The sequence below is a fragment of the Pleurodeles waltl genome, chromosome 2_2 (genome assembly GCF_031143425.1).
Source record: "Pleurodeles waltl isolate 20211129_DDA chromosome 2_2, aPleWal1.hap1.20221129, whole genome shotgun sequence".
Classification (NCBI taxonomy): Eukaryota; Metazoa; Chordata; class Amphibia; order Caudata; family Salamandridae; genus Pleurodeles; species Pleurodeles waltl.
This window is the reverse complement of record NC_090439.1, coordinates 721367917-721383608: the sequence shown is the minus strand read 5'-3', so window position 1 is coordinate 721383608 and position 15692 is coordinate 721367917. Positions and strand designations below refer to the sequence as shown.

Genomic DNA, 15692 nt, shown 5'->3' with positions numbered 1-15692 from the left:
TGTCATGTTGTCTGTTTTGACGAGAATGTATTTGTGAACTATTATTGGTTGGAAAGCTTTTAGTGCTTGAAAAACTGCTAGAAGTTCTAGGTGATTTATATGCAGTTTTGTTTGATGTACGTTCCATTGTCCTTGTATGCTGTGTTGATCGAGGTGTGCTCCCCACCCTGTCATGGAAGCATCTGTTGTTATTACGTATTGTGGCACTGGGTCTTGGAAAGGCCGCCCTTTGTTTAAATTTATGTTGTTCCACCACAGAAGCGAGAGGTAAGTTTGGCGGTCTATTAACACCAGATCTAGAAGGTGACCCTGTGCTTGTGACCATTGTGATGCTAGGCACTGTTGTAAGGGCCTCATGTGCAGTCTTGCGTTTGGGACAATGGCTATGCATGAAGACATCATGCCTAGGAGTTGTAGTATCATCCTTGCTTGTATCCTTTGTGTTGGATACATGCGTTGTATGATGGTGGTGAAATTTTGAATTCTTTGTGGACTTGGAGTGGCTACTCCTTTTGATGTGTCTATGATGGCTCCCAGGTATTGTTGTACCTTGAGCGGCAGAATTTTGGATTTTGTGAAATTGACGGTGAACCCTAGTTTGAAGAGGGTTTGTATGATATGATTTGTGTGATTTGAGCACTCTATTAACGAATGGGCCTTGATTAGCCAGTCATCTAGATATGGGAACACATGTATTTGCTGCCTTCTTATGTGTGCAGCGACCACCGCTAGACATTTGGTAAAGACTCTTGGTGCGGTTGTTAATCCGAAAGGCAGTACCTTGAATTGGTAATGTATTCCTTTGAATACAAACCTTAGGTATTTCCTGTGCGATGGGTGTATTGGTATATGGAAATAAGCATCCTTGAGGTCTAAAGTTGCCATGTAGTCGTGTAGTTTTAGCAATGGCAATACTTCTTGTAGTGTGACCATGTGAAAGTGGTCTGATTTGATGAAAGTGTTCACTACTCTGAGGTCTAGGATTGGTCTCAGCGTTTTGTCCTTCTTTGGTATCAGAAAGTACAGTGAGTAAACTCCTGTGTTTATTTGTGTGTTTGGCACTAATTCGATTGCATTCTTTTGCAATAGTGCCTGCACTTCTATCTCCAGGAGATTGGAATGGTGTGTTGTCAAATTTTGTGCTTTTGGTGGTATGTTTGGAGGGAATTGTAGAAATTCTATGCAATAACCATGTTGGATAATTGCTAGAACCCAAGTGTCTGTAGTGATTTCCTCCCATGCTTTGTAATAATGACTTATTCTTCCCCCCACTGGTGTTGTGTGGAGGGGGTGAGTGACATGTGAGTCACTGTTTAGTAGTAGGGGTTTTGGGGCTCTGAAATCTTCCTCTATTCCTAGGGAATTGCCCTCCTCTATATTGTCCCCGAAAACCTCCTCTATACTGTCCCTGGTAACTGGACGGTGTTGCTTGTGAGGTGCTGGCTTGTGTGCTCTGACCCCGAAACCCCCCTCGAAAGGGTGTTTTACGGAATGTGCTGTAATTGCCTCTGCTCTGCGGGGAGTAGAGTGCGCCCATGGCTTTGGCAGTGTCCGTATCTTTTTTGAGTTTCTCAATCGCTGTGTCCACTTCTGGACCGAACAGTTCTTTTTCGTTAAAAGGCATATTGAGAACTGCTTGTTGAATCTCTGGTTTAAATCCAGACGTTCCGAGCCATGCATGCCTTCTGATAGTTACAGATGTATTAATTGTCCGTGCAGCTGTATCTGCAGCGTCCATGGAGGAGCGGATCTGGTTGTTGGAAATGGTTTGTCCCTCCTCAACCACTTGTTTTGCCCTATTTTGTAAGTCCTTGGGCAGATGTTCAATGAGATGTTGCATCTCGTCCTAGTGGGCTCTGTCATAGCGCGCAAGTAGTGCCTGGGAGTTCGCGATGCGCCACTGGTTTGCAGCTTGTGCTGCGACTCTCTTACCAGCTGCATCGAACTTGCGGCTTTCTTTATCTGGGGGTGGTGCATCTCCAGATGTGTGGGAGTTGGCCCTTTTCCTAGCTGCTCCTACAACGACAGAGTCTGGTGGCAGCTGTGAAGTGATGAAAACCGGGTCTGTAGGAGGCGCCTTATACTTTTTTTCCACCCTTGGTGTGATAGCCCTACTTTTGACCGGCTCCTTAAAGATTTCTTTTGCGTGGCGGAGCATACCAGGGAGCATAGGCAGGCTTTGGTATGAGCTGTGGGTGGAGGAGAGTGTGTTGAATAAAAAATCATCCTCGACCTGTTCTGAGTGGAGGCTTACGTTGTGAAATTGTGCTGCTCTAGCCACTACTTGAGAATACGCGGTGCTGTCCTCTGGTGGAGATGGCTTTGTAGGGTATGCCTCCGGACTGTTATCTGACACTGGGGCGTCGTATAGGTCCCATGCGTCTTGATCTTGGTCACCCTGGCTTATGGTGGTGTGAGCTGGGGAGTGTGATGGAGTTTGTGCTGGTGAGACATTAATCACGGGCGGAGGAGAGGGTGGTGGGGTAACTCTTTTCACCACTTTTGGTTGTGGTGTCTGTTCAGTTTGGAACTCCAACCTTCTCTTTCTTCTAATGGGGGGAAGGGTGCTTATTTTTCCTGTCCCTTACTGTATGAAAATACGCTTTTGCGTATGGTCCACATCAGTTGATTGTAGCTCTTCCTCAAACCTATGCTTTTGCATTTGGGAGGTTAGCGAGTGCTCTTCTGTATAAGAGCCTGAAGCTGGGTCGCTTGCAGTTTGTTTCGGCACTGAAACCCTGTCTGCGTGTTTTTTCGGCTCCGAGGTGACTTTTTTCTTTTTCGGGGCCGAAACCTCTCGGCGTCGATCTTCTTCGGTGCCGCTGTCTCGGCGTCGAGCCGTGTCCACACCGGCATCTCGGTGTCGAGGCTTGTCTCCAGCACTTTCTCGGTCCCGAGAAGGCTGCGTGCCGGTGTCTCGACCGGAGTCGGACGATCTCAGCACTGTTTGGGCCTTTTTCGGTGCCGACGGTCGGTCACCGAATTTATGGGTGGAGCCATGGCCTGATGGCAGTGGCGTCCCCTGGGCCTTGTAAATCTTCCTCTGTGTGGTTTTCGACGTCTTACTCACGGTTTGTGTCTCGTCGAATCCTTCGGAGTCCGATTCTTGGATCGAGAAGGTACCTTCCTCTTCTTGTTCCTCGAACTCTCGGTGGGCTGTCGGCGCGGACGCCATCTGAAGTCTTCTGGCTCGACGGTCTCGGAGTGTTTTTCGGGACCGGAACGCACGACAGGCCTCGCAGGTGTCTTCACTGTGCTCAGGTGACAGGCACAGGTTACAGACCAAGTGTTGGTCTGTATAGGGGTATTTATTGTGGCATTTGGGGCAGAAACGGAACGGGGTCCGTTCCATCGGCGTTCTTCAGCACGTGGCCGGGCCGACCAGGCCCCGACGGGGGATCGAAAAACTACCACGAAGGGCACCGGAGCTCTTCGATCTTCGATGCGGTGTTGTATCTAACTACGCCGATCCCGAACGCAACAATACCGACGAAAATCTTCCGAAATTAGCTATCTTTCCGTTCCGAAACTCGGAGCGACAGGAACACGTCCGAACCCGATGGCGGAAAAAAAACAATCGAAGATGGAGTCGACGCCCAGGCGCAATGGAGACAAAAGGAGGAGTCACTCGGTCCCGTGACTCGAAAGACTTCTTCGAAGAAAAACAACTTGTAACACTCCGGCCCAACACCAGATGGCAAGCTATTGCAAAACATGCGTATCTACAGCGACAGATGCCATCGAACACTTTGTTTACCTACAAAAAATTACCTTCACAATATTTTTGTCATTGACATTCTTGAAACAACATTTTGTCCAAACAATATTCTTTCTCTGATATTTAGTCCCAACACCAACCATGCTAGGGCTGTACTGCTCTCTACTTATTAATGAGCGTATGAAAGAAACAGATTGGCTGCACTGACAAAGGACTTCATTTAGAGTGGGGAGTATGGTTTGTACGGTTTGTACTCCATCAGGGTAACTGAGTAAAATACTCCTACCCCCTGGATGGAATACCTGCCCTCTGCATTTAGAAATGTCCACCAGGCCTGCAGACATCTCTAGTCATTGGCAGGAACTACCATGATGGTAGTGTCTGTCACTATGTTAAAGGAACAATGGACAGTACAGTCAAAGTGAAGGATGTTCGTCAAACTTTTAACCTATTTTTGTTTTTTCAAAAACCAAACTCCCACAGCTGGAGTTAGACTTTTTGATAAACCCAAAACTAATGACCCCACATCCGGGGAGTTGTCTCCCATGGTATAGGGGTCATATAAACTTTTCATTGTCCCTCACCATCAGATTTTACCCTGGGGTGGTAAACAGTAAAAACGGGTCATTAAACCACCCACTCTAAATCTGGCAGGTGGGTGATCCGCTCCTCAAAACTCTGATGACCAATAATGTATCAGGCCATCAGAGCACCATCTCAACGACAGAGACAGAGTAGGCTCTGTCGTCGAGATACTGTAGATCCACGTAAATCAAGTGGATGAACTAATGGTTTCGCAGAGAGGTTACTCCGTCCCATTTGCGGCAGAGTACCCTCTCTGCCAAACTCTAAATGAGGCTTAAAGCTAATTTTCGCACACGCAGAATGCAGTTACCATCTTGGAACGAAACGAATAGTAATGTGCTACAGCAGGAGCCCTGTACAAAACAGTAAATGAAGGTGAGCACTGTGACACAGTGGGGTTAGTTCACAAAAGTAATTATGAGTATGAGAAGTAGTACCACAATAGCTCTCTCTTACATACGCATACATGACTTTGTGAATCAACCCAGAAACATCCAACTCCCTATTAGTAAAAGTAAAAAGAAGGCACAATCCATCCGAGGTATAAATAATTGTCTCTGAAATACAGGAGTACTACTTTATGTACTCACCAAATACCTTTGTTCAGTAGGCCCAACTGGTTTAAAATGCATTTCACCTCTACTTGTTGTTACTTCAAAGTTGAATAGATGTGATCAAATAAAATATTTAAAAATATTTGATAGCAATGAGTAGAAACATCTTCTGTGCTCTACTGCAGAGTGAGACTTGCAGAGTAATTACCTTCTGTTATTGAATGCAGGAAGAAGCACTGTAAAGTGATCAAAGCAGCCCTGCCTTAAGCCAGTAATGGGTAAAGGAATCACAGTAATGGCTCTGTAACTAAAAGCTAATTAATGTAATCACAGTGATCGCCTTCTGCCAGATAATGCAAGGAACAAGTAAACAAACGGAAGTCCTTCTGAAAATGTCAATTCAGTGTAAAGCAGGCAGAACAATGTATTTCTGTTATCAAATCCAAGTAAATGTAATTAGAGGGAACCCATTCTGTGAGCCTTAAAAGGATAAAGAGACCTACATTTTCTTCTTCCAATACAGGGTAACATAATCACAGTCATTTCCTCATGTAATCTAATGCAGAGTAAAGAATTCAAAGACATACCCTTTGTTGTCATCCTACAAAATAAAAAGTAACTCATGTAACCATCTGATCAGAATGAATGCATCCACATATGTGAGTGCGCATGCTCAAATTCACTGTGAGACTGCAGAGGTGTTGGGGTGTCGTATCCCTTGCTGGCATGTTGCACGTGTACTATAAATTGAAGGAAACTTGAACTACTGATATGCTGCATCTACATTTTATCTTTGAGAAACTTTTGGTGCTGCCACCTATACTGTAAATGGGGGGCAGGTGGGTTGTGTGTGTTGTTTTTGTCTCTACTGCACTGTATCTCAAGGCAGCTGCAATATTTTTAGCTGTTTTCTACTGCTTCTGCTCTTGTTTTAGCTGTTCCATGTGTGAGTTGAATGTTCACTGCTGATATGCTATCTGTCTGTGTGGGCGAGTGAAGCCTGTACTCCTGCTGCCTCTGCTATACCTGCTCTGTTGTGAAATAGGCATGTACTGCTGCTGCAGGTCGGTGACGGATGGGCTGTAGCCTATGATGTACCTATTCATTAGGAGAATGAATCATGGACTGCTGCCCCCCTTACAGGTTCTCTGTATGCCAAAACCTTGCACTGCTTCTACACTGATGGAGCTGCTGTTTGTGTGATAGAAGCTGGAAGAGCTCTGCTTGTTCTGTGTGTTAGGGGCGTCTGTACTGCTGCTGCTGTGATATATGTGGTTGCAATATGTTTGTGGTGTGAGGAGTGTTTCACTTTCTGCCATCAATGACATACCATTTTATCTATAAAGTAAGCTTGCACTAATGACATGCTGTGCCTGTTTCTTGGGAATTACAGCTACATGGATGGCACAAAAAAGTCAGATATGCACACACATATATAGTTATAGCATGGCAGTGAAATTAAATGTGTCCCAGTAACTCATGTTATTTGGAGCAATTATACTAATAGATGCACATTCACACATTTATTACTACAGTGCAACGTTCAGATTTGAACTTATTAAAAACTTACTGTGCCAACACAGGCAGGGACCAAACCTATGTAAATTAGCCTCCATCCTAAACCAATAGGAAAAGTTTGGCATGACGTGACATACTACATGCTATATCATAGCCAGGACAGGCTCCATGCTCATTCTCTCACTTTTAGCTGATTTAATAGTCGGTTCAGAATACACAAAATGCAAGAATGACCAATGACCCACACAGACCAAGCAGAAATCATGTAAACTGTACAGACTATGCTTTTATTAGAGGATGCTTCAACATTATACTCAACCAATAGCATATGTACTCATAACATGATATTTGTAGCTTCAATTTCAGAGCTGTTGCTTGCTTTGTGTTTCCATAATGCATCCTCTTGGAAAGTGTGGACAGCATTTTGGGATACCAGAGAATGGAATAACTCGCCATTCATTCTTACCTAAAATGTTTTGGCAATTCTATTAAACTTCGTGGTTTGCGGGTTTTAGGCTCTCTGACATGAGTCTCATCATTCAGGTGTGTTGGGTTGAGCCTGGCAGCTGGCATATTCTGTCTTTTTCATGGAGTGTTTAAGAAATATGCACAAGTATAAACCTCTTGCTCTCTCTACTTAAGAGGTTCCAGCATGCAAAAGGCTCAGGCTTCTAAATGTAAGTCATTCTTTCCTCTCTTCCATATTGCTTTACAGATAAAGCTGCTACTCCAGATCAGTTATTGCATGTCTCCAGCACATCTACCTTATCTCCTCCTGTTAGTCGACAAGAGATTTCTTTAACTTTAACTAATTCCTTGAATTGGTTCACCTGCAAAAGTTAATAAAAATGAATCTGTTTATTAGTGCCTGATTCCACTTAAGTGCCACAGAGTGAGTGGATACTGACTGATTTAGGCAGTAAATGTACTGGAACTGGAATTTAATGAATTTATAAAACGATGTGTGGTGCTAAAGGTCGTTTCGTATCAATGAACACCAGAAAGCAAATATAAATAGACAAAATACACAGAAAGAAACAAAAATAATCAGCAAGACAGCTGATTGAAAAATCTACATGTTCAGTTCTTTCCAAACTTTCCTATGTTTGTTTCTGTTTGCAGGAAGGGGGGAGTACATTCCTTTTCTGATTTTTCCGTGCACGTAGCAGTCTGGCTCACAGCATATATAGCTTAAAGCGACTTGGCCTGTTTATATCATTTCTCCAGCAGAAGCTTCTGGTAGAATCATATATGTGTGCCTCATGCAAAGGATGAGTACATTCTTAAGGGTAGAATCTTCAAGGTTAAGTTAATTCGGAGGAAACCTTTTGTTTTAAGTCATAAGAACATTATGTGGGTTGTGGTTGGCCAATCATGGGCATCTTAATAGGTTGTACAATGACATGAGCCTACAGATGTGAGTTTGAAGGCAGTGATGCAGAGTGCATACTGTATACTGCATAATGCTTATTGCATAATCCATAATGCATAATACATAATGCGTAGTGTTTTTAATACTGTTCTCGTCAGCTTTGATCATACCACTAAAGACCAAAGGTTTTGGCCACCAATTATAAGGTAGCCAGATTTAGGTGCATAATTACAGTGTGGCTGGAAGTTATGTATCCTGCTTGTGTCGCCGCAGACAAATCTGGCTATAATGAGTATACGTACTCAGAATGGGAATAGAATGCATACTCATTATTACTCCGTCTAAATCCACTTTCAGTCACCCCATCCCATAGCCAAATATGCTTACATTTACTACCTACATTTGCAGGTGGTAAACGAAAGCAGGGTGACTGTACAGGATGGGTGGTAAAAATACTGTTTCATCCAACTTATAATCAGAGCTAATGAGCAATGGATAGTTCTAAAACCTTTAGGGCTCACTTATCATCTTAGCTGGCAATCCTTTTTAAGAGGATTTACAGTAGTCTAAGTGGGACATTGATCCTACCAAGATAAAGGCCTGTTTTTGCAATCTAATCTGTAAGTGGAGGTGTCTGAAGTGGTGGAAGGCACATTTGGTGATGCCACTGGTTTTAAAGTTAAAGATCTGCTAAGTAGTGATGAAAACTATGAGTCTGCACCCTTTCATAATGGGGTGAAGAGGCTAGCACAAGGATATAGACCAGTTAAGGGTAACACGGTCAGGCCCAGATGTAGTAATAGGTACAGAATGCGGTGCGCCAGCCAAAAATGCTGTGCTGCGTTGCATGACAGGGAGGGAGCAGGAGAGTGCCATACATACAGAGAAATGGCATGCTCCCTCCCTCTCCCAAGTGACAGCGCTGATTTTAGCTGCTGTGTCCCACACACACACACACACACACACACCTTCCAGTACAAAATACTCTGCTTAGATACACTCTAAAACTTTTGCTACTTTGTATGTGTGCTGCACAGTGCAGCATGCATGCAAAGACAGAAAAGAAAGGAGAAATTAAAACATTTTTCCTTTTAACACCCCCTTTTAAATGGCATTAACTTTTGGTGCTAAACCCTGTCTACTAATGTTTGTAGATAGGGTTTTCCGTCAAAAGGCATGGGTGGTTGCATGAGAATGCCCATGTACCACCAATGTAACGTCTCCTCAATGCTAAGCTTCGAGCTGCTTTGCATTACTTTTAGGGAACTTTCCAGCACAAAACAAGTCTTCTACTGAAAAGTAAATTACGCACTTTTGTGATGCTAACCCAGTACAAAATGTTTGTAAATTTACCCTAAAGTTTTGGTAAAACAACTAATATGATGTCACATTTGGACCGACTGAGCCCTAGTTTGCTCTCACCTATCAAGTGTTGGGTGCATATAGCATCACCCATTGAAAACAAGAAGTGCTACTAATACCATTCCACTTGCCCATAATAACCTGGAGCAATGAGACTGACCTTTCATAGTCTGTCTTACTTTAGTCTGTCTTACTTTCTGCCTATTTTTATCTACTTCTACCCACAAAAGGGATGAACCCTGCAGTTATTCCTCAGAAGAAATGTGTTAGGAGCTGGCCCTGACAGGACCTTAAATAGAGCCTCTTAGGAGAGGACACAGGGCCCTTTCTTCTCCACAAGAGCAAACGTGGCATATTTACAAGTCCCCTAGCACTTCCTTGCACTGCCCAAGCGTCCTTTTTTTTTTTTTAACGCTAAGGTGGCGTCAAGGAGGCCCTTTCCCCATGCCAGATTTACAAAGTGGCACAACGCTAGTATTGTGCCACTTTGTAAACCCTTGTGCCACATTATTCCTGTGCTAGGCATAACGTATGCAAGGAGGGCGTCCCCCATTAGGAGGCCCAGAAAAATGGCACAGTGAAATTTACAAGATTTCACTGCCCCATTTTCCACACTATTTTTAACGCCTGCCCAAGGCAGGCGTTAAAGTGATGTTCCCATTATTTCCCATGGGTCTCCCCATGCATTGCGTGACTAGCGCCATCATTTTTGGCGCAAGTCAACCAATGTGCCACAATAGCATCAAAAATGTTGACACTATTGTGCTAACGTGAGCCATGGTGCACTGTATTGTAAATATGGCGTTACCATGGTGACATTACAGGGGTACAGGGGGACGCAAGAAAAGTAGTGCAGCATAGCTGATGCGCCACTTTCCTGTAAATATGCCCCTTTATGTCACACCACAATCTTTCCTGACACTACCACCCATCAGGGGTGGTTCTAAGAAAGATTTGTATTGTTGCTGTAGCATGCCTAGTCCAGTAATAAGAATGCAATTTTAAAATGGATTTCTCCTTACACAGCTATAACCTGAGACACACAGCAATTCTAGTAATACCAGACAGATCATTTTTATTCAGAAAGGTTTGTGATCCAATTAGCATCACACTGAGATTTATAATATAAAACATTGTACAGCTCAACACCATTGAGATCTCATCTACAACCTAGAAGGCCACTGACAAATGAATAGGGCGGTGAAGCTGGTTCCTGTGTATGTAGTATCATAATTGCAAAAATAGAGGATCTATGTGGGCTGAAGAAAGAGGTGTGCGTGGGATTAGTTAAAACATAAAACATACAAAACAGGTGAAAAGAATAACATACCTTGGAAATCACCTCTTGCATCTCACTTCTTGGATAGTATGTTCCATCATCGTAACGGAACCGATACAGCATTTGCTCTGGCTTGAATTGGTGCTTATCTGTAACTAAACGAGAAACAGGCACTGTTAGGATAGGAGAAATCTGCAAAATCCAAGTGTAATGGAAAGTAATAACTTAGGGCATTTTTTCTATAGCTTTATGAAAATATGGTCTAGTTCTGCAGAAGTTAGAGGACTGTGCTGTTCCCTGTATAAATTACATAACATTTCACAAAATCATAGTAAGTGTCATGGCTATGTGCATGGCTAGTTGTAGTTAATGTTGAATCATAGACCAGACATGAATGTATCAATTAATTGCAGTGTTTAGGAGCAGCTGCTGTATGTTCAGAGCTGGATTAAGAGCCAAAAGCATCTCTGACCAAAATGTTTAAACCAGCCCTGCTCCCTTCCTTCTCACTCTTTCACTCTTATCTCTCATCTCTCTTCTTCTCATCTCTCTGTTTCCTGAAGCCCCCCATTGGAGCTGTTGTGAATTTGTTTGGTATGGGGTAGGCACTTGGCAGTTTTGATGCACTGGTGGTAAAACCAGAGGGATGGTTTGTAGGTGTTTTCTCAGTACTGTCATGGGATTGGCAGCACCGTCATTCTAGTTGCTTGAAGTGACACTGTGTGAGCCAGTAGTCCGATGTAAAAGTTGGCCTGGGGCCTGGAGAGAGATGTAGTGATGGTTCTCAAAGAAGCCAAGGAAATAGGGCAGGATGTGATCCACATGTTGAGGTTAACAACAGTGCATGTTAGGTCAGGATGGCAGGGGGCATCAAGACTAGAACTCAGAGGAGCGGTTTGGGTGTTGTTGGTTCTGAGCTGTTGAACAGGTGCATGCTGAAGTGAATGAGGGAGTGTTTTTTCCAGATGAGATGGGTTGGTTGGCTACTGTGATGTTGGAGGAGTTGGTGGAGACAGGGTCGGGGGTGACCTGCCACATGAGTAAGGTTCTTCACCTGCTGGCTGAGGTTTGAGATATTGAGGTCACCCAGGACTCGAGGAGCAAAGTGGAGTGGGGATTGGTCTGGTCCTCCAGATGGAAGCTGAGGTTGTGAAGCAGGACGAAAGATTTCGATGTGAGGGCCAGAGGGAGGATGAGGTCTGAAAGTGCTGCGAGTGTGGAGCTGAAGTTGGATCTGGGTCCTAAGGGTGTATTATAGAGTATTAATGCCACGTGTTCCAGCCAGTTGGAGGTGTGAGCTGAGGTGATGTGGCTTGCTGTAGATGATGGCGAGGACATCTCCAGGTTTGTTGGTTCTGTCTTGTCTCGTGATTTTATACCTGGGAGGGGAGGCCACTGCTATGTCTGTGGCATATATTGGATTGATTATTTATTCTTCAGAACACAAGAGCAACCCAAATGTCCATGCAAACTCGGTATTTAAGCAAGATTTTACCTAGCTGTTCACATGGTCGAAATACCGTCAACATTTCCGCAGACTACCACTGATTATTATAACACAATGTGATTTTAACCTAGTGATCTTGGATTTTCAAATAAGATATCATATATGGATGTCTGCTAAACCAAAATACCAGAACCATACTCACTGCTTTCATGTTTTTTGGTTATGGTGTATCACTTGGGGTTATGTGCACCTCACAGTGTCTCATTTTCCTTTGAGTTTGTTAAACACTATTTTACATTGTGCAATATACAATAAATTATATTGGAATGACTGTAAATATTTGGGACATGCTGTATTATCCATTATTAAGTCACAACACTTATTTTGCTGCTCCTGTATTTAAAACTGTTTAAATGAGACATACTGGATTGAGCCAGGTTTCTATGAGAAATAGGAGGCCTGGAGAGAGGTTCCACAGGAGGTCCCGGACTACTATGGCATGCTCAGATGCCCAAGTGCGTGTGGAGGAGCAGGCAGTTGAGAGTGGGATGTGTATTGTGTGAGGTAGCGGAGGGGTTTGTGCAGCTGTGTGTGCAGTGGTTGGAGTTGGTGGTGGTGTTGGGCAAGAGAAGCGGCAGTTTAGGCAAGAGAATAGATGGGGAGGCCAGGTGCAGTGCAGATATGAGCGTCCGGGGTCGAGGGCACAAAGGGTGCAGGCAAATTAGCACCCAAGGCAGTTGTGATGTCTGGCTGACAGACTAGGGCTCTTGGCCCAGTCAAGGCATAGATGGTTGCAGAGGGGCTTGCCTTTAGTGCACCAACTATCCATCCACACCATAAATAAGGTCTCAGGGAGTGGGGACGAGAGGTGATGGGCATGGTTAGCGGCACTTGCAAGGAGCACAAAAGGAGAGGGAAGGGCAGGACAGAATGAGAGGCAGAGAGAGGCAAAAAGACACAAGCAAAAGAGAGCAAAACAGAAAAGGAGAGTAAAAGAGGCCAAGGGGACCAAAAAGATACAGTAAAAAACAAGAGAGGAAAGACAGACCAGAGAGAAGTAGAGTCAATTCACAGAGGGCTAGGGCGTCTGAAAGCATTGCAAATCCACAAGGGCCAAAGTGTCTTAGTCGGAGGACAAAGACGGGGTGAGGGGCAGGTTCTGAAGCACCACCCAGCAGAAGCATAAGGCAGTTAGAACAGATGCCATTAAGAAGGCCTCAGTCATTGGGGAGGAGAGGGCAGTGAGTGAGTCTAGTGGAACTCAAATAGGGTGGAAAGGATGGGAGAGAATGAAGAAGGACAGAGAGAATGAAAAAAAACACAAAACAAAAGACAGCAAAGCAGAAAAAAGACCAAAAGAGGCACAAAAAAAGACACAGTGAAAAGCAAAAAAGAGCCAGTAAAAAGGAAAAGAGCACATACATAGCATGGAGGGTTGGGGAGTTGGGGTTGCCTAAAGGGGAGGTAGTGCTGAAAGCACCAGAGGTCTGCAAGGGCCAGACTGTCTTGATTAAAGGACTGAGAAGGGGGGCTGTCGGGTGCCAGAGCATTTCCAAGCAAAAGTGTCAGACAGGTGCCAGGCAATCTCCGATCTGCAGTTGCCACTAAGAAGGCCTCATGAGGGGAGAGGAGAGGGTAGTGGGTGGGATAGCAGCTCATGTTGAGCTCAAAGAGGAGGAAAAGGGTAGGAGAGAGAGGAGTGGGCTAAAGAGAGGGAAAAAGCCACAAAACAAAAGAGAGCAAAACAGAAAAGAGAACAAAGGAGGTGCATAGGCACAAAAAGGAATACAGTAAAAAGCAAAAAGAGCCATAAATACAGACAGTGAAAAGCAAAAGAAGAAAGATAGACCTGAGACACATGGGGTCACCCCATAGGGGGCAGAGGGACTTAAAGTGTCACATGTTACAGGTCTGCAAGGGCCAGAGCATCTTTGTCGGAGGGCCGAGACAGGGATTTAGAGAGGTGCTGAAGTACCACCCTGCAGAATGGTCAGGCAGTCAAGCAGGGCCCAATCAAATTCAACCATAACAACTTATTACAGGTAAACAACTACGTCATTTTCTTACTACAGATGACTAGAGACATCACAACTTGACTGTAATAAGGACATTGGATATATAATACGTGGGAGCCTATAATTGGGATTGCAGGCTTTCATGTAGAATTGAGACAATATTCTAGGGTAGGCAATGAACTGGTGACTGCGCTGAAGGCTATGCAAGTATGCTCACGACAAAAACATTGACCTCTGTCAAAGTTTAGGGTTAGTGGATAATGGTAACATGGTATTATGTCAATGTTCAGGGCTACTTATGGATAAAGTCGGCACACATGGCTCATGATACTGTTAATGGCCAGCTAACATTAGATAAAATTAGATGACCTTAGATGCTGTACATACAACAACCATTACATGGATCAGAGGGAGCTAACATAAATGGCAATGTTAAGGTATAGCTCATATAATGATGGGGCCATGGCAAAGTCCATGGCTAACTAATACAAGTATGGCCTGTCATGATTTACACAGTTAACAATTAAAAACATGGAAAAACAGCAAAGATTAAACTTATATGATGAAACCATGGATTGGTGACATGGGTAGCTAAACTAAATATAGCATCATGTAAATATTCAGTAGATTCTAACACAAACATGGATTAATAGTAATGCTCAGCACAAGCCAAATCAGTGATTAAATCAAAGCTCTGTTCAGGGCTAGTTAACATTAACACAGGATCTTCAAAAGGCCTATGATAGCTAATGTACACACGGACTAATGGTAATGTATGGAATTGCTCAATGTAACCATTAATTTTTCACATATGTTCATGTCTTTGTGTCCAAACAAGGCCATATGACTATTACCTTGTTAGGCAAATGTTAACTAGTTGATGTAGGCATGTTTTAGGTTAGTTAATATATCTTGTTTCAATATTTGGGGCAGGAAATATATACATGGACTGGTAATGAGGTTCAAATGAGTTTAAAACACAGATCAATAAGTAGTTTTGATCTTGTGTTAGCCTGGGGGAAATTAACTTCCATCTAAAAGGATAGAAAGTTTGATAGTGTACCTAGAACTTGGGAAAAGAGAATAATTTTTTATTAAAAAAAGATACATATATAAATGTACACAGTGTATAGTTTCACATGTTACTGGGGGTGCTAATTAACTTTTGTATTAGCATAGTTTTGTACATTTTGTGGCATATGTATGAACGTATGTGGTATTTAAGAAACACAAACCTAGTCAAAGGCAGTGGAGAAATGTACAGGGTCAAAGGCAAACAAAACAGCAAACACATGATTGGAGGGAATAGCTGTTTTTTTAAGAGAGAGACTGGACTCTCACTGCCTTGTGATGTAGTAGTCCTTAAATAGATTTATCTTTAGCTCTTTTCTAAATTGAAGCAGGATTGGGACAGGCCTGATGGATATGGGGATGGTGTTCCAGATTGTGGATGCATAAATGAAGAAGGTCTGTTGCCTTCTATTTTTCTTTCTTTTTTCCCACTTCTTCACTAGTCTGATTGGATCCTGGCAGTGGGTGTGATAAGAGCCACGGGGGATTTTGAGATAGCTATCCAGATAGGGAAGGGTGCTGATTGTGATGCCTTTGTGAATGATGCAGCTGCTTTTGATGATGGTGCGCTCTGGCAAGGGCAGCCACTGGAGTTGATCATGGTGAGGGTGATGTGTTTATATTTCTTCAGTATCTTCATGTAGTGTACTGCTGAATTTAGAATGCCCTAAAGGGGGTCAGTGTGGACCCTGGGAGACTGAAGAACAGGGCACTACTGCCTCCAGCAGATCTAAAGCTGCTTACTGGGAGGAATGATTTTGATTTCTTTAG

The 15692-nt window shown here is 43.5% G+C and overlaps 1 protein-coding gene across 1 annotated transcript in view; it reads right to left on the bottom strand.

Annotated features, from left to right (window-relative positions):
* The window catches only part of PREX2 (phosphatidylinositol-3,4,5-trisphosphate dependent Rac exchange factor 2), a 1096481-nt gene that overhangs the window by 648252 nt on the left and 432537 nt on the right, over positions 1–15692 (bottom strand). Inside the window, exon 13 of the mRNA XM_069220299.1 lies at positions 10440–10543. Within this exon, the coding sequence (XP_069076400.1) occupies positions 10440–10543 (104 nt within the window). The remainder of the gene's footprint in view (positions 1–10439; positions 10544–15692) is intronic.